Here is a 22,464-nt window from a genome sequence, read left to right as displayed (position 1 = left end):
TACATAAATATCTCTTCTTCCGTTTGCCAGGGATGAAGAACTTGGCATTTACATACCTTTATCTGGGTGGTAGCCAAACAGATATACGTATATGTGAAAATGTATTGTATTATATACTTAAGACTATTGCACTTTATTTGATTTACTATGTGTGTATTATACATTAATTTTTTTTTAAACCCTAGCCTTCCATTTCTTGTGGTTTCTATCTCTGTCCAAACTGACACAAGAATGAGTGGGACACTTCCACGAAACATTTATTCTGGAAACACCATGAGGGTGGGGCTTTTGAACATGCTATAAGCTGCTAGTATTTGTTGGTCTTTCAAATATTTCTTTTCCTTAAAACTTACTGTTTTCAATGCTAAATTAAATTTTATTTCCCCATATTTTCCCAACTGTGACACAAAATCTTGAGTGCATAAAAAAAGATTATTACTTTTTGCTGTATTCAAAAGGCAACTTCTGCATGACAGAAACACCATGAGTAAAACCAAATATGGATGAAAAGATAAATAAACATGGGTGAAAAAAATCCCTTAAATCACAGGCAAAGGGCTATATTCCTAAAATAAAGTTTAGACCAGCTTATAAAGAACCAACAATCCATGCTGTGAGCTATGATGCCATACCACTCTATCTAGGGCCACAGAGTGAGACTCTGTCTCAAAAAATAAAAAAAAAAGAAATTTCTTTGTGATATTTTTAGTTTGTTCTCTAATAGAACAGTTACTTTTTCCCCATTCTAATGTACCAATTTTCTTTTTGATCATAATCCATAGCTGGGCATTAAGGTGAATATCTCCCAGCTACTGGTGTTGGGGTGGGGGCTGAGACAACAAGAGGATCACTGGAGTCCAGGCGTGGGGCTCATGCCTGTAATCCTAGCACTCTGGGAGGCTGAGGCGGGTGGATAGCTTAGGTTGAGCTCACAAGTTCGAGACCAATCTGAGCAAGAGCAAGACCCCATCTCTACTAAAAACAGAAAAATTGAGGCAAGAGGATGTCTTGAGTCCAAGAGTTGGATGTTTCTGTGAGCTATGATGCTACGGCACTCTACCCAGGGCAACAGAGTGAGACTCTGTCTCAAAAAAAAAAAAAAAAAGAAGATCATTTGAGTTCAAGTGTTTGGAGTTGCTGTGAGCTATAATGCCATAGCACTCTACTGAGGGCAACAGAGACTCTGCTTTAAAAAAAAAAAAAAAAAATCTAAGGCTAAAATAAAGGTTGCCCAGTGCCTGGAGATAATTCACTGTTCATGTGCATAGCATGTAGCAGCCTCATGCCATGACCTACCCCACGTTGCTAGCAACCTGGTCTGCCAAAGATAGAGGTTCTTCTTCTCTGCTGAAGAAGACTCCTGGGAATGAGTCTTCCCAGCACTTAGAGATGAGGAACATTTGTCACTCAAACATAAGCCATGAATGATCACCAATGCTTTCATGGGAAGATGTTTTTGATCAAAATGGGAAAATGATAACCTACAGGTCACATTTGACATTTTACTTGGAAAATAAACAGACTTCCAAGTTAACCCACCTTGGGAAGGTCTTTTGATTTGTGATGACAGTCTATCCCTGAGTAAAGAGTCTTATCATGAGTTCCTCAAATTACTGATGAACTGATAAATGCATAACCCACTGATACTGAAAAGGATGTTGATTTATTTCTGGATCATAACGTTTTACTGACTGTCTTGCACATAGACATTTTAGCCTGTATGTTGCAGTCCATATCCAATTACTGTCACCTTTATATTATACCCTTTAATGACAAAGGACAACTGTGATAACAGGAGTCCCCCTTCCTTCTCCAAAATGTTCCTATGAAAGCTTTCCAATGTGTAACGAACTCTGAAATACTCCTGTTTGTTGGTGTGTTTTCCTGGGTTTAATCCTCATATTTGCCTTTCAATAAATGTTCATGAAATTATTTTTGCTACAGCAGCCTTAATTTCAGTTTCTACTCTCTATCTCTAGTTTAAGCCTCATGGGCTTTAAGACTAAAACCTTAAATGTTTTTCTTTTCTTTTCTTTTTTTTTTTCGAAACAGTGTCTTAACTGTCACCCTGGGTAGAGTCCCATGGCATCATCCTAGCTCACAGCAACTTCAAACTCTTGGGTTGAAGAAATTCTCTTGCCTTAGCCTACCACGTAGCTGGGATTACAGGCACCAGCCACAATGCCAAGCTAGTTTTTTCTATTTTTAGTAGAGATTGGGTTTCACTCTTGCTCAGGCTGGTCTCGAACTCTGGAGCTCAAGCAATCCACCCTCTTGTCTTACCAGAGTGCTAGGATTATAGGCCTGAGCCATAGTGCCCAGCCTATGTTGCCTTTTTTAAGGAGAAAGATCCTAGAAGGGTTTTTTTCAGATGGATTAAAAAAAAAATAAAGTTGATGAACCAACTCCAAAAAGTCATCGGCTGAACAAACAACCAAACTAAGCAGAGATTACAAAAATGTATCATTCTAAAGGTCAAAGAGTTCATGAATTAAATAAATGCCAAAAGGAACCCAGGGAATTTAAATTAAAATCACTAGGCAAAATAATCTTCCCCTATATTTTTTGACTCTGCTCTATTTAAAGTGACTAAGGGCATAATTGAATAAAGCATTTTCTCTCAAAAACATTTTGTCTACTTTCCATAAACTGAAATTTTCATACCATTTCCCGCCATTTTCATACCATTTCTTCCATTTCCAAGAGCTATAGCCTTGAAATTCCAATATATATTTCTTAAATTATTTTTTACCCACTTTGGGAATCAAAAACTGTTAGGTATGGTATAGATTTCCTTCCAGACTTTTTATTGCCAAATGAAAGAAAATATAAAAATAATCATTTAAAAAATCACAAGGTTATCATTGGATTCTGATAATGTTTCCTGTCAAGAGCACACTCTGGGCTTAAAATATTTTTTTTCTCAAGGGAGTTATCCAAATATTTTGTTTTATGCCCTTGTCTTAGTTTCATAAGTGCATTCTCTTGCTAAATAAATCTCTCTCCTGCCCATGCTCTCTGTCTAGCATAAAGATACTATTAATATGTTGTAATAACAAATCTGTTGTCTTTCCATTTTGTACAATTCTGCCTTGCAGCAATGCATTGCCCACAGCCAACTCTGAAGTGTCTCTAGTGCAATATGTGGTTTTATAGAAGGTCAATCTTAAATTTGTGTTTTCATTGATTTCATCTAGTGGAAAGGATATATAACCTAAGACACATGCTTGGCATTTGTATTAAGATGAAAATTCATTAAAACAAACTTTAATGGTCTCGACTTTGGTAGCAAAGTGGTTCTGGTGCCAGCCACATGCATCGAGGCTGATAGGTTGGAACCTGGCTGGGGCCTGCTAAACAACCACAACTGCAGCAAAAAAATAGCCAGGTGTTGTTGCGGGCACCTGTAGTCCCAGCTACTTGGGAGGCTGAGCCAAGAGAATTGCGTAAGCCCAAGAGCTGGAGGTTGCTGTGAGCTGTGACACCACCGCACTCTACTGAGGGTGACATAGTGAGACTCTGTCTCAAAAAAACAAACCAAACAAACAAACCCCCACAAACTTTAATGCTGCCTTAAAAGGGAGAGGAAGACAAAGAAGGGAAGCATATATGTGGGGTGTCTGGAGTCGACCATGTACCTACACAAAGGGATTTTGACTTGATGGAGGAAGGGACAGGTGGGAAAAGTGGGGTGAAGAGGTTTTCTGAGTGGAGTCCATGTATTTCTATAATCCTCAGGTTATATTTTTCCATTGCTAGCTGTGAGAGCAGCAGTTTAACTTTGGCCAACTTACTGTATTTTTCCCAGCCTCAATTATGTGATGTGTGAAATAGGAATAATAAAACCTATTAGAGTGACTGCAAGTATTGATAAGAATAAATGTAAACTATCTAGCTGACTGTTTTAGTTGGAGTTCTCTTGGGGCAAAGAGCAGAAACTCATTGAATAATTTCAGAGAAAATATAGTTTTATCAAAGGATACAAAACTATGGGAATCAAGGAAAAATGAGACAACCAGGAGGGAGAGGCCCTGACGTGCCTACGGGGATTAACCATTCTCTCAGTTTCTCTGCTTCCTATTTTTTCTGCCTCTCCTTCCACATCTTTTCTATTTTCCTCTCTCTGTCAACCAGCTTCCTTATTTTACAGACTATTCAAATGGCCTCTCTAATCACTGGTCAAGAGAGTCACCTGGAGCTAGCACCTGCCCCTGACGGATAATTCTCTTACATCTTTTTATTCTACTCACTGAGATTCCTGATTGTCCTAATTCAAAGGAAGATGTCCTGGCTTATCGGGTGGATTGTCCTTGAGGCCCACATTTCCTGGCTCAGTATGCAGGGGAGGGGGGTCCCGAGGTGCAGCATCTGGGGGGGTGCTCCCGAGAGAATGCACTCTGAGGGTGGACAGTGAGAAGGAACTCCACAGGGGGGTTTAGGTGGCACTCCCCGAATGTTTCTCCTCCTTACTGCCCTTTCCCTTCCTTCTCCCCTCAGTTACTTTCTTCCTAGCATGAAGGCCCTGAGGAGGGAATCACAGACTCAGGATTTCTGATGAGGGGTGTCTGGGATTCAGGCCCCTGCAGAGTACATACTCTTCATTTTTTACGCTAGCAGAGGAGGCTGGTCATGAAACAAGCAATAATTACGCACTTTTTGTCACATGATAGAATGAATTGATCCCATTTTAAGCAATTTTCTGCAATGTTGTAGGCAGCAGCTGCGACTGATATATTGAAAATAACATAAATATTTCTTTTTTTTTGAGACAGAGTCATACTTTGTCACCCTCGGTAGAGTGCTGTGGTGTCACAGCTCACAGCAACCTCAAACTCTTGGGGTTAAGCGAGTCTCTTGCCTCAGTGTCCCAAGTAGCTGGGACTACAGGCGCCTGCCACAATGCCCGGCCATTTTTGTTGTTGTTGCAGTTGTCAATTGTTGTCCAGCTGGCCTGGGCTGGGTTTGAACTTGACATCCTCGGTGCATGTGGCCAGCACCATAACCACTATGCTATGGGTGCTGAGCCAAAAATAACATAAATATTAAACAAGATATCAAGTCATTTATGATGTTTCGGTAAAACCAAGTGAAATATTTAATTAACTTACTAGGCTTCCAGGACCCCTTCAGACATTTGTTCTTGCCATTCGTGAGCATAGCACCCCCTATTCCTCCTATTACTGTTATTGCTGCTTTATTATTTTCCTTCCCTGCCAGACCCTGAACTTCACAGTGAGGGACTGTGTCCACTTTGTTCAACTTTATAACCTTGGTATCCAGCATGGTAGCTGGTGCATGTTACATACTGATAAATATTCTCTTAGTTATAACAAACGTATTTAAGAGACTTATGCATGCAGCTGGTTTCTCTAAAAGAATCACTGAATTATTCATGTTTTCATGAACTTTATTTATTTTTTTTGAGAGACACTCTCACTTTGTCACCCTCAATAGAATGCCATGACGTCACAGCTCACAGTAACCTCCAACTCCTGGGCTTAGGCGATTCTCTTGCCTCAGCCTCTTGAGTAGCTGGGACGACAGGCGCCCGCCTCAATGCCCGGCTATTTTTTTGCAGTTTGGATGGGGCCAGGTTCGAACCCACCACCCTTGGTATATGGAGTCGGCACCCTACTCACTGAGCCACAGGCACTGCCCGTTTTCATGAACTTAGAGTAAGCACTATTGGGGTGTCTCCTGAGCCTCCCATCTTCTCATTCAGAACAGTGGTATACATCATACAAATTTTGCCCTGAAAAAGGACACACCGATTAGGCTGCTTGAGAAGTGGTTGTAAATCAGCCCTCAAGAAATGCCATCTTGGGACCCATCAAACTTGCTGGTGCAGACTTTATCAGCTCAGAGTAAGAGATGTTTGTTTCTATTTGTTCTGTTTGTCTCAATGGGGTGGGTGCCTTTTTTATTTTAAAGGGTTGCTCATTCTTTTAATATCACAGAAATAATTTTTTTTTTTTTTTTTTGTAGAGACAGAGTCTCACTGTACTGTCCTCGGGTAGAGTGCCGTGGCGTCACACGGCTCACAGCAACCTCTAACTCTTGGGCTTACGTGATTCTCTTGCCTCTGCCTCCCGAGCAGCTGGGACTACAGGCGCCCGCCACAACGCCCGGCTATTTTTTTGTTGCAGTTTGGCCAGGGCTGGGTTTGAACCCGCCACCCTCGGCATATGGTGCCAGTGCCCTACTCACTGAGCCACAGGCGCCGCCCAGAAATAATTTTTTTATTTCAAAGTATTATGAGGTAAAAATATTTTTGGTTACATGGATTGCGTTTATAATGCTTGAGTCATGGCTGTAAATGTGCCCAGTGGGTGCCTTTTTCTAATTGTCATAGAGGCACTATATGCACTAGGATGGCCCAGCATCTTTCACTGTGATGAACATCTGATAGCTGGGTTGCTTGGAAAATGTAGATATGCATTTTTTAAGGCAGTTACTATGAGTCTTTAGTAGATCTAGGAAGATAATTTATTTGCCAAGTGGTAGTCAATTCATTATTTTGCTTCTAGTATTTAATACAAACTTAGCTTTTTATATACTTAGAAGTGCCTAACTATAACGATCTAATCATCATATTCCATTAAAGCATAGTGGAATATTCAATAAACTGTTCCAGGCAACTGCTGACCTGTTTATACTGGCAGCCAGAGTCCTCACTGAAGACAAAACAGAATTTTCTGGGCAATCACTTCCCAAAGCAAGATTTCTAAGTTTAGCTTGGAATGTTTCCTCTATTCCAAGGCAGTGGAGACTGAGAGGCAATGTTTGTATTATTATTACTATTTTACTTTGCTTTTGTGTTCATCTTAGCCTTGGGAGAGGGAAGTAATAAACTTGTGTTTGACTATTGATTAATCTGTTTATGCAATTGCTTCTGCTATTATTGAAAGCCAAGAGGGTGGAAATTATTCAGGGCAAGAAATTATTCGGCAGAGAATCTTCGGACGTGAACCATTGATTTCAACAGCAAATTTCTTTTCCATGTTTTGAGCCTAGATTTCTGTATTTTCCTCATTAACTCTGAACCATGGTTTGAGACAAACTGCTCCACACAGAAGCAAATTAAGGTCAAGCCTGTCTTTCACACTTGAAAATGAAATTCTCTGGAAATATAAGCTGTTAAAAAATACAGCAAGAGTAGTATTTATAAACTGTGTCTTAGGCTTAGCCAAGTACAGACCATCCTGGAGAAAGGAAATGGCAGTAATGTGAGTGCTCTGGAATATGACTTTGATATCAAGACCATAAAAACCACAAGACAGACATCCTGAAAAATATTCACCTCTGTTACCGTCTGCTTTAAGAAATTAGGGTCAGTGCTAGAAGTGGTGGACAGAACACATTAACCCAAGACCTAAGAAATAAAAATAAATTTGAAAAGAAGACAAGGCATTTTAATAATTTCAATCAGACATTATGAGTTATAGCTGTGGACAGATTGGCTTATAAGTTGTCAACAGCAGTAGTATTAAAAAATAATTTTATTGGTCTGTTGCCTTAATAATGGGGAAACCATTAATATTGTCATGAGTTCTTTTGTCAGAAGTCATATACACGTGGTCCATTCTCTGAATAGAATTGAGTCTGACATTCCAGGAAGATAGGTATTCCCCCAATTTTTTTCTTAAGCATTTTCATTTATTTCATAATTAGAGAATAGATATATATTTAATTTTCTAAAGGGTACCCAGATAATGGACAAGATGGGAAGGAGGCATAAAATGACAAACTGTAGTTTATTACCACTGTGATTCATTGCCACTGTAGAGATGTGCCGTCCATCATGGTGGCCGTGAACCACATGGCACTGTCGAGCACTTAAAATGTGGCTAGTGCACCTCAGGAACTGACATGTTTACTTAAAGTTAAAAACGGATACTCAATGTACATATAAGTAAACAATCCATTTTCATCCTCTTCATGTAGACCTATTACCCATCACGGGGCCCCTTGCAGCAGCTTAACTACTTTCCTGCCCCTAGTCTAATACTCTGGGAGACTAGACTCAAATTAATTACCAGTTATAATTAAAAAAAATTTTTTTTTGAGACAGATCCTCGAGCTGTCGCTCTGGGTAGAGTGCCGTGGCATCACAGCTCACAGCAACCTCCAACTCCTGGGCTCAAGCAATTCTCCTGCCTCCGCCTCCCAAGTAGCTGGGACTACAGGTGCCCGCCACAATGCCCGGCTATTTTTTGGTTGCAGCCGTCATTGTTGTTTGGCGGGCCCGGGGCTGGATTCAAACCTGCCAGCTCAGGTGTATGTGGCTGGCGCCTTAGCCGCTTGAGCCATAGGCACTGATCCTACAATTAATTTTTTAAATTGTTTTTTGAAGTATAAAAGACATACAGAATTATAAGGATATACTGCTCCATGTATTATCACAAAATGAAAACACAACCCAGTAAGCACAGAACCAGGTAAAGAAACACATGAATCAGACCCCAAAAGAACCCATTCATGTTCCTTTCTTATCTCTTCTCCTTCCCTTTCCTCCAAAGGTTAACATTATCCTTACTTCCAGTACCACGAATTAGCTTTGCTGGTCGTGTATAAACGGAGTCATTACAGTGTGCATTCTTTTGTGTCTGGTTTGTTTCCCTCGATATTATGGTTGTGGAATTCATCCACATTGTGATGTGTATCTGAAGTTCATTCCTTTTCACTGCTGTAAAGGAATTTAGTATGTGAATATCCACAATTTATTCTTCCAATTTATTTTTCATGAACACTTCAGCTGTTTCCAATTTTAAGCTATTATGAGTAATACTGCTTTGAACATTTAAAAAATGTGATTTTGTGCACACATTAGACCCTGTTTCCAAAAAAATGTTTTGTGCACACGTTTCTGTAGGATCTATTTCTAGCAGTGGAGTTACAGGATAATAGAGTATGTACCTGTTCAGTTTTAGAAGGTACTGTCAAATTGTTTGCCAAAGCAGTTTTATCAGGCTGGGCACTGTAGCTCAGTGGTTAAGGCACTGGCTACACTGGGCTGGTGGGTTCGTACCTGGCCCGGGCCTGCTAAATTAAAAAAAAAAAAAAATAGCCAGGCATTGTGGCAGGTGCCCAGCTACTAGGGTGGCTGAGGCGAAAGAATCACTTGAGCCCAAGAATTTGAGGTTGCTGTGAGCTATGATGCCAGAGCATTCTACAGAGGGTGACAAAGTGAGACTCTGTCTCAAGAAAAAATAAACAAATAAATAAATAACTAAAGTAGTTTTATCAATTTACACACCCTCCTATTGGCAGAATATGAGAGTTAACATTCTACATACAACCCCACATTTGGTATTGTCTTTTTTTTTGCAGTTTTTGGCGGGGGCTGGGTTTGAACCCACCTCTGGTATATGCGGCTGGCGCCCTACTCCTTTGAGCCACAGGTGCCACCCTGGTATTGTCTTTTTAAGTTTATTTATCCTATGGGTATTTAATAGCTTATCACTGTGGTTTTATAGTATAGAATTCTTGATGATTAATGAAGTTCAGCACTTTTTTGTATGTTCATTAGAAATTTGTTATCTTTTGAAATGCTCAAGTGTTTTGTTCATTTTTCCCTGGATTGTCTTTTTTTATTGATTTGCAGCAATTCTTTATATATTCACTTGTATGCACTGCAAATATGTTCCACTCTGTGGCTTTGCTTTTTATCCTTAATGGAGTCTTTCATGACCAGAAGGTTTTCATCTTAATGTTAATTTTATCGTTTTAATGACCAATGCTTTTTTGATCCTGTTCAAGAAATCTTTCCATATCCCTCGATTTTGAAGATACTCTACTAAGTAATCTATTAGAAATGTGGCTTTATCTTTCAGTTTAGATTTGCAACCAACTTCGATTAATACAATCCACTTGAAGTGTGTATTTTTGTATAAATGTGAGGTAAAGGCTAAGTTTATATTTTATTTACTTTTTTTTTTAGGCTAAGTTTGTTTTATTTTACATGATTATCAACTGCCCCACTAAAATTAATGGAAAAGACCATCCTTTCCACTCTGCTCTGTAATGCCACCTTCTAGGATGACCAACTCATTGCAATTTGCCTGGACTTTCCTGATATTAGTTCTAAAAGTTCTGATCCTGGAAAAAGCTAGTCTCAAAATGAACCAGGGTGAGTGGTCACCTTATTTTTGTCATAAATCACACTTGTGTAAGTATGTGTGTATGGACTTATTCCTGTATTTTCTTTTCCAAACAGAATAAGAAACCCATCCTGCCTTAATTATTTGAGCTTTATAATAAGCTCTGTTATTGTTCATTTCCAAGACTTTTGACTACTTTTTCTTTCTTTCTTTCTGAAACACAGTCTCACTCTACCCTGGGTAGAGTGCCATGGTGTCATAACTCACAGCAACCTCAAACTCTTGGGCTCGAGTGATCCTTTTGCCTCAGCCTCCCAAGTAGCTGGGACTATAGGTGCCTGCCACAAAAAATCTGAGCCTTCATTTTCTTTATCCATAAAGGGGTGAGGGAAGGCATGGGGTTGGTGTAAGTTAAAAAGACATTTAATATCTGCCAACGTCCAGGATATGGCAGACATCCATTACTTTTGTTTCCTTGGATAAAAGCCCCAGGGGAAATATTTCCTTTTCTAGCCCAGTTCTCAATCCAGGCTGCACAATAAAATCACGTGAGAAACTTCAAAAAATGTTGATGCCAGTGTCCACATAATGTAATTGATTTGGGATGAGGCCTGAGCTTATTATTTTTAAAAGCTCTCCAATTGATTTTAGCATGAATGCGAAGTTGAAAACTACTGATCTGAAATAAAGGTAGAGGTGTGTGCCTGTGTCTACCACACAAACCAAAACGTGAAAACGTGAGATTAAAACAACTGCAGGCTGTAACAGACATTGAGGAGAGCTGGCAATGCACTTGGCTGACTTCTTAGATTCTATTTTTAATGTTAAATCCACACTGGTTGTGTAACATTGGGGCTGAAGGTTTTATATAACATCTTCTTAAATTTGTGAAACCTACACTGCTATTTTATAAAGATCTTGGTTCTCATTTCTTTAAAGATTATTTCTGTAGTAATTTCTTTTCATATGGGAAAGCTGCATTTTTTTTTTTAAAGCACTCTTTTACTCTGAATTCATTTTGAGGTTCATTCACTTCCAAATAGGACTCAGTAAGAAAACTGACTCAGTAAAACAAAATAAGGCTAACACAAAATATATATGAGTTTGACAAGGGCTTGAGAATGTATGTACATAACTGCTTGTATTTTAGAATTTTTTTTTTAAAGTTTCTTTGGAAAAAATGTTAATTCAAATTTCCTTAGTGTTCCACCGTAACCTCTTAATTTATAGGATCACACTAACCAAGAGTTAACCTTATTTCTCCAGATGTTACTGAGTTATTAATATTGGTTAACATTTCCTAAGAAGTTTTTACAAAATGTAAATAACTTATCCTTCCCTATTGTGAAATATTCAGTTGTAGACATCTAAACTCAGCTGGGCACAGTGGCTTTAGCAGCACTCTGGGAGTTCGAAGCCGGTGGATTGCCTGAGCAAGAGCAAGACCCTATCTCTAAAAATAGCCAGGTGTTGTGGCAGGATCCTGTAGTCCCAGCTACTCAGGAGGCTGAGGAAAGAGTTGCTTGAGCCCAAGAGTTTGAGGTTGCTGTGAGCTATGACGCCATAGCACTCTCCTGAGGGTGACAAAGTGAAACTCTGTCTCAAAAAAAAAAAAAAAAGAAACCTAAACTCATTAGAAAATACAGATGGTGGTTGGGTGGCACCTGTGGCTCAGTGAATAGGGTGCCGGCCCCATATACCGAGGGTGGCAGGTTCAAACCTGGCCCCGGCCAAACTACAACACAACGACAAAAAATAGCCGGGTGTTGTGGCGGGTCATCTTAAGTTCTGGATCTCTAGTCCTCTACCTCCCTACTTCTCTGATTATTCCGCCAGAAAGAGTCAGTGGGAAGATGCTCAAATGGAGAATGAGCTAGAATCCTCCAACTTGAGATATATTTGTGTCACTAGTCAGAGTTGCATAGGCCCTTGCCTACTGGAGAGTTACTGGGGCTTGCATGACCATACTTTTCTCAAAGTGTTAACATCCATTTGTGAAAGAAACAGACTCAGATTTCTAATTTCTTATTTTTGTTAGTAGTGAAACCTAATGCTTTTAGTAAAAGCAGCAATGAGTGACTTCATTTAAATTGATTACCTTAAACTGAACTAAAGAGAAATATTAATAGTTTAACGGCACTCCAGGCAGTCTTCAGAGTCAGAAATGGCAACAACACTTCCAAGAGGTAGAAGGCTGGGCGTGGTGCTCATGCCTGTAATCCCAGCACTTAGGAGGCTGAGGTGGGTGGATCGCCTGAGCTCACAGGTTTGAGACCAGCCTGAGCAAGAGTGAGACCCTGCCTCTAAAAATAGCCAGGCATTGTGGCAGGCACCTGTAGTCCCAGCTACTTGGGAAGCTGAGGCAAGAGAATTGCCTAAGCCCAGGAATTGGAGGTTGCTGTGAGCTATGACACTATAGCACTTACCAAAGGTGACAAAGAGAGACTCTGTCTCAAAAAAAAAAAAAAAAAAAAAAGAAAGAAAAAAGAAGTAGAAGAAAGTACAAGGGTTAGGAATATAGGAGAAAGACCAAATATGATAGTTAAATAAATTAGTAATTATATAACAGCGATCTGTTAGGATATAGTAATCCTAAATATTACCCTATTAAAAAATTCAGTTGGATGGGTTTTTCAATGAAGCTTCTGATTACTCTGGTTCCAAATTTGTTAAATTCAGCAAATAATTTTACTATATATTTAATCTTAAAACTGAACATTACAAACCAACTTTTGGTAATGATATAAAGTTACATTGCGAATAGTCTCAGTATTGTTATAGTCAGTTAGACTTCTCTATCTGTGGGTTCTGCACCTGCAGAGTCAAACAACAAATAGAACATATCCCAATAACTACACAATAAAAATAATGCCAATTAAAAAATACAACTACTTACACAGCATTTACATTGTATTAGGTATTATAAATAATCTAGGGATGATTTAAAATATTTGGGAGGATGAACATAGGTTATATGCCAATATATATGCCATTTTATATTAGGGACTTGAGCATCTGAGGATTTTGGTATGTGGGAGAGGGGTCTTGGAACAAATCCACTACAGATTCTGAGGGACGACTATAACTAGCATTTCATTTTTTGCTATCATTTTGAAAACTCAATTCATTGTCTTGAAACATAAAATCTTCAAAAGACTTGATATTCATAGATAAAACCGTGTAAGTCTGATAGCCTTTATGCAAGTTCCTAGAAGTATCTTAGCCCAAGATCAATGCACCACATATTTAAACGACTTTGCCAATTTTAATAAATGCCAAGACTATGCAATCTGATTATAATCACTAGCCAGTGGCTAACCAAACACACAGGGAAGCTCAAAAATTCACTATTAGAATGAGAGGAAGACCACAGGAAAGCATGATAAAAATTCTTTCTGGTTCATTTATAAGGAGGAGAATCTTAAATAATTCTGTAAAGAACTTCCAGTATTTTTCTGTGAAACGATACCTCATTTCTGGAAAATAACTTATACCAGCCCTTCTGTTCTAAGAAAATAAAAGTCTAGCACTTCAAAGTTTAAGTTTGAAGAGAATTATCAGATTATGTAAAATTAAATTTGTGAAGGATGTATAGAGTCTCAAACACTGATCACAAATAAAGTGCTTTGTTGTGACACAGAGTACTGCTTGGTTCCTGATACAGTCCCTGATTCCCAGCTGATTGATATGTATTTGCCCCAGGGCACTTTAATTCGGGCTGTAGTTATTTTTTTAAATACAATAGAGACTTTTCTTTTAAACTTTAACTTGTAAATATTGAAGTGTGTAATTAAAGCCAATAAAATATGGTTTGAGTATTGTTTTAGCTTATTTTTGATATGTTTTGGTATCAAATTACAAGGAATCGAGACTAATAACAGCTTACCCTAGAAACCCATTCATTTGTAAGCAAACTGCTACAACAAAGCAAAGGCAATTGTTAGTTAGAGCCAGTCTCCTTACTTTGTAAACCCTTTGTACTCCTGTTGTTCAAGGGCATCCCCATGATAAAGGTTATATTCTGTAATCCAAGCAATTGCTTCTTAAAATGATGGCACTACCCAAAGAATGGGGAAGGAGGAATGTGATTATTTAGTTTCCGAATTTCCAAGTTTAAAAAAAAAATAATAAATTAATCGATCAATCAGAAAAAAAAAAAAGAACTTCCAGTTTTTAATCCAGTATGTTTTCCTAATCTTCTTGGTTACTAGAAACAGGTTGAAATGAAGACGAATTTTGTTTTTTAGCCACTGCCATCAAGCTTGGGAAAAAGATAAACCTCTAATCACCAAAGAACATTATTTCCTTAAAATGTTTTCAAAATAAATAAGAGACTAATCTTCAGAACAATGAACAACTAAGGATAAGTCAAAACCTTTAGGAAGGGGGATAATTGGGATAACTCTTGAATAACATATAATCAAGACCCAAGAGAACTGACCTGTTTCCAGTTTCCTGGCAAAAGAAAATTTGAGGACAAACAAACAAAAAAACCCATATGTACAACTCTAAAAATATGTGATCAATGTTTAATATTCTGAGGATTACATCACAAAATCAAGAAATATTTTTTACTTAGCTAGGTTTATTTCCTCTGAATTTTTCTAAGAGTTAAAAATGAACTACCACACTTATTGATTTAGAACCATCAGATTTTACTTCTGGAAAATCTAATACCTTTCAAAAAGTTATAATTTTAATGTTAGCACAAAAATTACTTTCTAACATTTCATTTTTAAAAAACGTATTCTCAGCCAAAGATTCCTATTTTTTTAATTACAGTACTGCAAGGCACATACAGAACTCACTTTCTTCAAAACACACAGAAGAGATACTCCCTGAAATAGAATTTTAAAATCCTTGAACAATTAGAAATACTATAAAGTTAGCAATTTTTAGGTAAAATGTTGCTCCTACAGATCATGCACCTTTCTTAAAATCAACTCAGCACATATGTATAAATAATCCTTTCTTAAAACATTTGTACTTGAAATGCAGATACAGTGATGCTGAAAACAGCACTACACAAAATCCTGAAAAGTTCTGTAACTTGATACATTTTATGTTATTGCCTTCATTAGAGACTGTATCATCTCTAGTCTTTTTCAAAGACTTGAATTTAATAATGGGGTAATTACGTTAGAAATGAAGGATTTAAAAAAAAAATATTTTTTTTACCTATAGCATCAATTCTTTTATAAAGAATGCTAAATGAATTATATTTTTTTGCAGTAAAACTGAAGATAAACCATTTAAACACTTCTACCAAATTTAATGCAGCTTAATTAGGGACCAGGTACATATTTTCCTCTGAATGTTTTTGGTCAAACATGTCTAACCATAAGCTTAAGCAAATAGAATTTTAAGAGGTAGATTTTTTTCCCATGATGCATTTTGTTAATAAATGTATTGTCAAGAAAATAAAAGTAAGTATTGGTTTTCTTAAAGTATAAGGGTCCAAAAGAAAAATAAAAGATAGATATGGTTATTTGTTACAGTCTGACATTTTAACAGTCAAAGTATTGGGTGTTTTGTGACTAGTGCAGTTTGAATTCTCTTAGGATCAAAATACGAGTCTGCCAACTGTGTTAAATCCTCCTCCTCCCCCTCCACCAGTTGGTCCACAGCTTCCTGGTGGGTCATTGTCATCAAATCCATTTGGCCGAAATGAACAGGAGGCAGATGCAGCTTGTAGGGCCCGGGCTCGAGCATTTAACTCTTGTTCCTAAAATTAAAAATAATTTTTATGAAATTAAAATATAAATACAATGCATGGGTGTATCACCTATACAAATATCTCAATCTTTGGTGTCCTTTAAATCTCAATAACTTTAAAAATATCGACTACATCAAATCTTTATCAAATCCTTACCAAATGATATGAAGCACATTATATCGCTGCTTCTTTGGAGCAAACAAGGCAGAGAGCAAAATCCTGGTGCAACTCCACAGAATAAGAGATCCTAAAAGCCAATCATTCTGCTTTAATACCTCACTTCCTAAGAGAGGAAACTAAAGCCCCTGAGCCATAAAATCTCTCTACAGAAAATACTGTGAGACTCTCTAACACATATAGGAAGAGATTCTTTCCTGATACACAAAGTGTAGAATTCAAAGCTATCTTAATGGATTACTCTTTATTAACTGGAGCTATATGGAAATGGGTGATTTCACTAAAAGGTATAAATATAAGAAGCTAAATTTTTTCGATGCTTTCCTTAAAACTTAAATTTAGTAAGACTGGCCTCAAAAAACAAAGATGAGTAAAACGAGGCCTACCTCCTTACATTAGTACTTAAAACTTTTCCTTACCAGATTAATAGACCTTTTATCAGCAATCAGTCATATTCATTTAAATTGCAGGCACATATTAGGTTCTAACATTATTGGGCATTTAGCATCAAAGGAAGCAAATATAAATAAATAATGGTAAATTAATTAGGCATGGTGTAAAACTGGATTCCAAAACTAGGGGCCCACAAACTCTTTGGAAGAGTATTCAAAATATTCTGGCATGGGCCCATTTTTCTGTGACAGGGTTTAGCTTTCAAATGAGGTTGCTAATACTAAGGTCTAAAAGCCACTGGTAATAGCATGTAACTTTTTTTTTTTATATATATATATATTTTTTTATTTTGGCCAGGGCTGGGTATGAACCTGCCACCTCCGGTATAGGGGGCTGGCGCGCTACTCCTTTGAACCACAGGCGCCGCCCGAGATTTTTTATTTTTAAAATTTATTTTATTTTTGAGACAAAGTCTCACTCTGCACTCTGTCACCCTGGGGTTGAAGCATGTAACTTTTAACATGTTAGCATAATCCTGAAGAACTTTCAAAATATAGTTAATAACAAAAACCATGTTTCCAATTTTTCAATTTAAATCTCAGTAACTATTCCACCTACCCAGGTAAATACCATTTCATACTTTCTAGCTATAATTTTTTTCCCCCTTCATAAGGTGCTCAATTTTTATTATGAAGAAAAATGATCCAGTCTTGTCCTGACATCTATCCCTCATATTATGGACACTTTATTCCTTAATAGTATACTGTATGACTCCCAACACAGAGAATGATCAAGAATCACATTTTTAGGGCTGAAAGAGACCTTTGATCAGAAACCCTTGTAACAGAATGGCCTAATTAACCTGCCTCTGGTAAAGCAATTTAACCTGCAAGATAGTTCTTGCAATTTTTTTTGTATCTACTATGTCATTTATAATATTTATTAATTGCTGGCTCCTCTGTATGATGTCTACCCACACAGTATTTTTTTTTCTTTTTTTTTGAGACGGAGTCTCACTATGTCACCCTCAGTAGGAGTGCAGTTGCATCACAGCTCACAGCAACCTCAAACTCTTGGGCTTAAGTGATTCTCTTGCCTCAGCCTTCAAAGTAGCTGGGCGCCTGCCATAATGCCCGGCTATTTTTTTGTTGTTGTTGTAGTTGTCATTGTTATTTGGCAGGCCCGGGCTGGTTCAAACCCACCAGCCCCGGTGTATGTGGCCAGCACCCTAGCCGCTGAGCCTCCCACACAGTATTTTTGAGGAAATGTGTGTTAATTTATTCTTTAATCTGTAAAATTAAAAAATTTCAAATGTTTACAGATAGAAAATAAAAACCATCGATATACCACAGACACAAAAATAAAAACCCAAACCTTCATTCCTTTAGCTCTATAACCTATTAAACTATCCAAACAAGCAATGAAACTGTGACTCTATATCTTAAGAAATAATACTTGGTTTCAGATACAGATGGTATTCTCTATTGAGTTAAAGCTGAATAAATATGTAAGGTAGAGTTCAGGAAATTCGGTTCTCAAAAGACATGGCAAATTTTGCCTAGACTTTATTATAAATTGATTCCCTCCCAATAACTATATTCAAGGACACATAAAATATAAATTCATAACTCCACTGCTTCTGACATCCATAAAACCTATACTGAATTTCAAGACAAAGAGCTTCTCAAAAGAGTAATGTTCCCTTTTGCTTTGTATCTATTTATCTATCTATATATCTATAAATATATGACTGACAGCAAAATATGTGATATTAAGCTTTTCTCTTGCCTCAGTCCCCCAAGTAGCTGGGACTACAGGTACCTGCCACAATGTCAGGCTATTTTTTTTAGAGACGAGGTCTTGCTCTTGCCCAGGCTGGTCTTGAATTCATGAGCTCAAGCAATCCACCTGGCCTTGGCCTTCCAGAGTGTTGGGATCACAGGCACGAGCCACTGTGCCTGGCCAAAGTGGGAAAAACTTTCATTTTATTTAATATAGATAACATTGTATATAATGTCAAAGTCATGATTCTTATAGAATATAGAATTTATATCATAAATTTTATCAAGCACTAAAATTAATTATACTTTCAACAGTAGTCACAGAAGGGAGTTATTATTACTGAGACAAATAACTTTCAATATATTTAGATCTTTCATTCAAGAAAACTGTTGAGATTAATCCTATTTTTCTTTAAACTGCACACACGTATTATATGCTCTTTTGTTTATATGATAAAGAAAAAAATTAAGAAATTAAACTTCTACCTCCTCCAAAGAATAAAAGGAAAGAAACCACGTAAGAGAGGATAGAAAGCAGCCCGGCACGGTGGCTCACGCCTGTACTCCTACCACTCTGGGAGGCCCGAGGTGGGTGGATTGCCTGAGCTCACAGGTTGAAACCAGCCCAAGTCAGAGCGAGACCTCATCTCTAAAAATAGCTGGGTATTGTGGTGGGTGCTGTAGTCCCAACTACTCGGGAGACTCAGGCAAGAGAATAGCTTGAGCCCAGGAATCTGAGGTCTTTGTGAGCTGTGACGCCATGGCACTCTACCGAGGGCGACAAAGTGAGACTGTCAAAAAAAAAAAAAAAAAGTAAAAAAAAAAATAGAAAGCTGTTGTTGTCTGTGGTTGATACGGGACAGATAGGGGCTTAATCTTCACAGTATGATACTGGCATTTACACAATCTTTCTCTAACCAAAAGCATAGCTTTTGTAAAACTAGCCACAAAAACAATGGAGATATTTCTAATGTAAGTTAGACTGAAGGAACAGGAAAGCCCTTTCCAAAATTTACTCTGAGATCTACAATTTGCATTATTTTCCTATGTGCCAGGCCGTTTATTACCTAGAGCAGGTGTCCTCAAACTTTTTAAACAGGGGGCCAATTCACTTTCTCTCAGACCATTGGAGGGCCTGATTATAGTTAAAAAAAACAAACAAATTATGAACAAATTCCTGTGCACACTGCACATATCTTATTTTGAAGTAAAAAACAAAACAGGAACAAATACAATTCACACTGCTTCATGTGGCCCGCGGGCCACAGTTTGAGGACGCCTGACCTAGAGTATAAAATGGTTTGTCACATAGTATTTTCTGCCTGGGCTTTTCAAAACCACTAATCCTGCCAATACTAGGAAAGGCAACATTTTCTTTCTAACACTTGTATATCCGGTATGGTGAGATTAATTTAGATGTGGAATCCTAAAATTTAGAAATGAAATCCTAAAAATAGTAAAATTATCTTTTTTTTGAGAGAGTCCCATTATGTCGCCTTCCACAGAGTGCCATAGCATCACAGAACAGCAACCTCAAATTCTTGGGCTCAAGAGATTCTCTTGCCTCAGCCTCCCAGTAGCTGGGACCACAGGCATCCACCACAATGTCTGGCTATTTCTTCGTTGTAGTTGTCATTGTTGTTGAGAGGCCCGGGCCCGGGTTCAAACCTGCCAGCTCCAGTGTATGTGGCCGGTGTCCTAACTGCTGAGCAACAGGTGCCGAGCTAAAAGTAAAATTGTCTTGGCTTGGTGCCTGTAGCACAGTGGTTATGGTGTAGCCCACATGCACCAAGGTTAGTGGGTTTGAACCTGGCCCAGGCCAGTTAAACAACAACTGCAACAACAACAACAACAAAAATAGCTACTTGGGAGGCAGAGGTAAGAGAATCGCTTAAGCCCAAGAGTTTGAGGTTGCTGTGAGCTGTGATGTCATTGCACTCTACCGAGGATGACAAAGTGAGACTCTGTCTTAAAAAACAAACAAACAAAAAGAAAACAAAAGTAAAATTATCTTAAGGTGAGGTTTCTTTTTAAATCATAGCTGTGTACATTAATGTGATCATGGGGCACCATACACTGGTTTTATAGACCATTTGACACGTTTTCATCACACTGGTTAACATAGCCTTCCTGGCATTTTCTTAGTTATTGTGTTAAGACATTTACATTCTACATTTACTGTAAGATTACACCTGCAGTGCATCTTACAAGGGTATATGTTAAGGTGAGTTTTTAGTGTGATTCTGAATGCCATGCGCAAAAATGATAAATTCATGTGTAGTACTGCTCAAGAGCAAAGGAATTAAAAATGTTCACTCTACATCATTACTTTTACTCTTTATAATGTTTTATAAATCAGTATAATACTATTTCTTAAAGCTAAAGTTGTATTCTAATCTAGATATAGTAATCTATTATAAAGCATGATATGTTTAATAACATAAAGCACTAGATATGAAATGGACATAATTTTTTCTCTATTTTTTAATTTCAAGTTAATATGAGGGTACAAATGATTAGGTTACAATGTTTGTGTTAGGTATGGTCCTTGATGTCATTGAGTCCTGCACCCAGGAGGTGTGCCAAATGGGCATAAATTTTGAACTACACTTCAAAATTGGATATAAAAACAAAAATGGGAATATGAATAAACATACACAAAGACACCCTCTAGGTGTTCAAAATGATAGCTGAAAATACAATAGCTTACAACTTTTATAGCTGAGAATGTTAACAAATGGAAAAATATACCATGCTCATGGTTGGGAAGAATCCACATTGTTAAAATGTCCATACTACCCAAAGCAATATATAATTTCAACACAATCCCCATTCAAGCTCCACTGTCATACTTTAAAGATCTTGAAAAATTAATACTTCGTTTTAAATGGAATCAGAAAAAAACCTCGAATAGCCAAGACATTACTCAAAAATAAAAACAAAGCAGGAGGAATCACGCTACCAGACCTCAGACTATATTACAAATCGATAGTGATCAAAACAGCATGGTATTGGCACAAAAACAGAGAAGTAGATGTCTGGAACAGAATAGAGAACCAAGAGATGAATCCAGCTACTTACCGTTATTTAATCTTTGACTAGCCAATTAAAAACATTCAGTGGGGAAAAGATTCCCTATTTAACAAATGGTGCTGGGTGAACTGGCTGGCAACCTGTAGAAGACTGAAACTGGACCCACACCTCTCACTATTAACCAAGATAGACTCTCACTGGATTAAAGATTTAAACCTAAGACATGAAACTATAAAAATATTAGAAGAGAGTGTAGGGAAAACCCTTGAAGAAATTGGATTGGGTGAGTTTTTTATGAGAAGGACCCCCCAGGCAATTGAAGCTGCTTCAAAAATACACTATTGGGACTTGATCAAACTAAAAAGCTTCTGCACAGCCAAAAACACAGTAAGTAAAGCAAGCAAACGGCCCTCAGAATGGGAGAAGATATTTGCAGGTTGTCTCTGACAAAGGTTTAATAACTAGAATCCACAAAGAACTCAAACGCATTAGCAAGAAAAGAACAAGGGATCCCATCGCAGGCTGGGCAAGGGACTTGAAGAGAAACTTCTCTGAAAAAGACAGGTGCACGGCCTTCAGACATACGAAAAAATGCTCATCATCTTTAATCATCAGAGAAATGCAAATCAAAACTACTTTGAGATATCATCTAACTCCAGTGAGACTAGCCTATATCACAAAATCCCAAGACCAGAGATGTTGGCGTGGATGTGGAGAAAAGGGAACACTTTTGCACTGCTGGTGGGAATGCAAATTAATACATTCCTTTTGGAAAGAGATATGGAGAACACTTAGAGATCTAAAAATAGATCTGCCATTCAATCCTGTAATCCCCCTACTGGGCATATACCCAGAAGACCAAAAATCACACCATAACAAAGGTATTTGTATCAGAATATTTATTGCAGCCCTATTCACAATTGCTAAATCATGGAAAAAGCCCAAGTGCCCATTGATCCACAAATGGATTAATAAATAGTGCTATATGTACACCATGGAATATTATGCAGCCTTAAAGAAAGATGGAGACTTTACTTCTTTCATGTTTACATGGATGGAGCTGGAACATATTCTTCTTAGTAAAGTGTCTCAAGAATGGAAGAAAAAGTACCCAATGTACTCACCCTTGTTATGAAACTAATGTAGGACCTTCACATGAAAGCTATAACCCAGTTACAACCTAAGAATAGGGAGAAAGGGGAAAGGGAGGGGAGGGAGGGGGGAGGGAGGGGGAAGGAGGGGGATTAATGGGATTACACCTGCG

General features: G+C 37.8%; 1 protein-coding gene across 2 annotated transcripts in view; it reads right to left on the bottom strand.

Moving 5' to 3' along the window:
* Positions 1-14,604: 14,604 nt before the first annotated feature.
* Positions 14,605-22,464, bottom strand: part of USP38 (ubiquitin specific peptidase 38) — a 42,388-nt gene continuing 34,528 nt past the window's right edge. For both annotated transcript variants that reach the window (XM_053582185.1, XM_053582186.1), the window contains one exon: positions 14,605-15,825. In XM_053582185.1, the coding sequence (XP_053438160.1) occupies positions 15,664-15,825 (162 nt within the window). In that variant the 3' untranslated portion in view covers positions 14,605-15,663. The remainder of the gene's footprint in view (positions 15,826-22,464) is intronic.

The sequence above is a fragment of the Nycticebus coucang genome, chromosome 1 (genome assembly GCF_027406575.1).
Source record: "Nycticebus coucang isolate mNycCou1 chromosome 1, mNycCou1.pri, whole genome shotgun sequence".
Taxonomy (NCBI): domain Eukaryota; kingdom Metazoa; phylum Chordata; class Mammalia; order Primates; family Lorisidae; genus Nycticebus; species Nycticebus coucang.
Note: the sequence above shows the minus strand (reverse complement) of the source record. Positions and strands in the feature narration are given on the sequence as shown.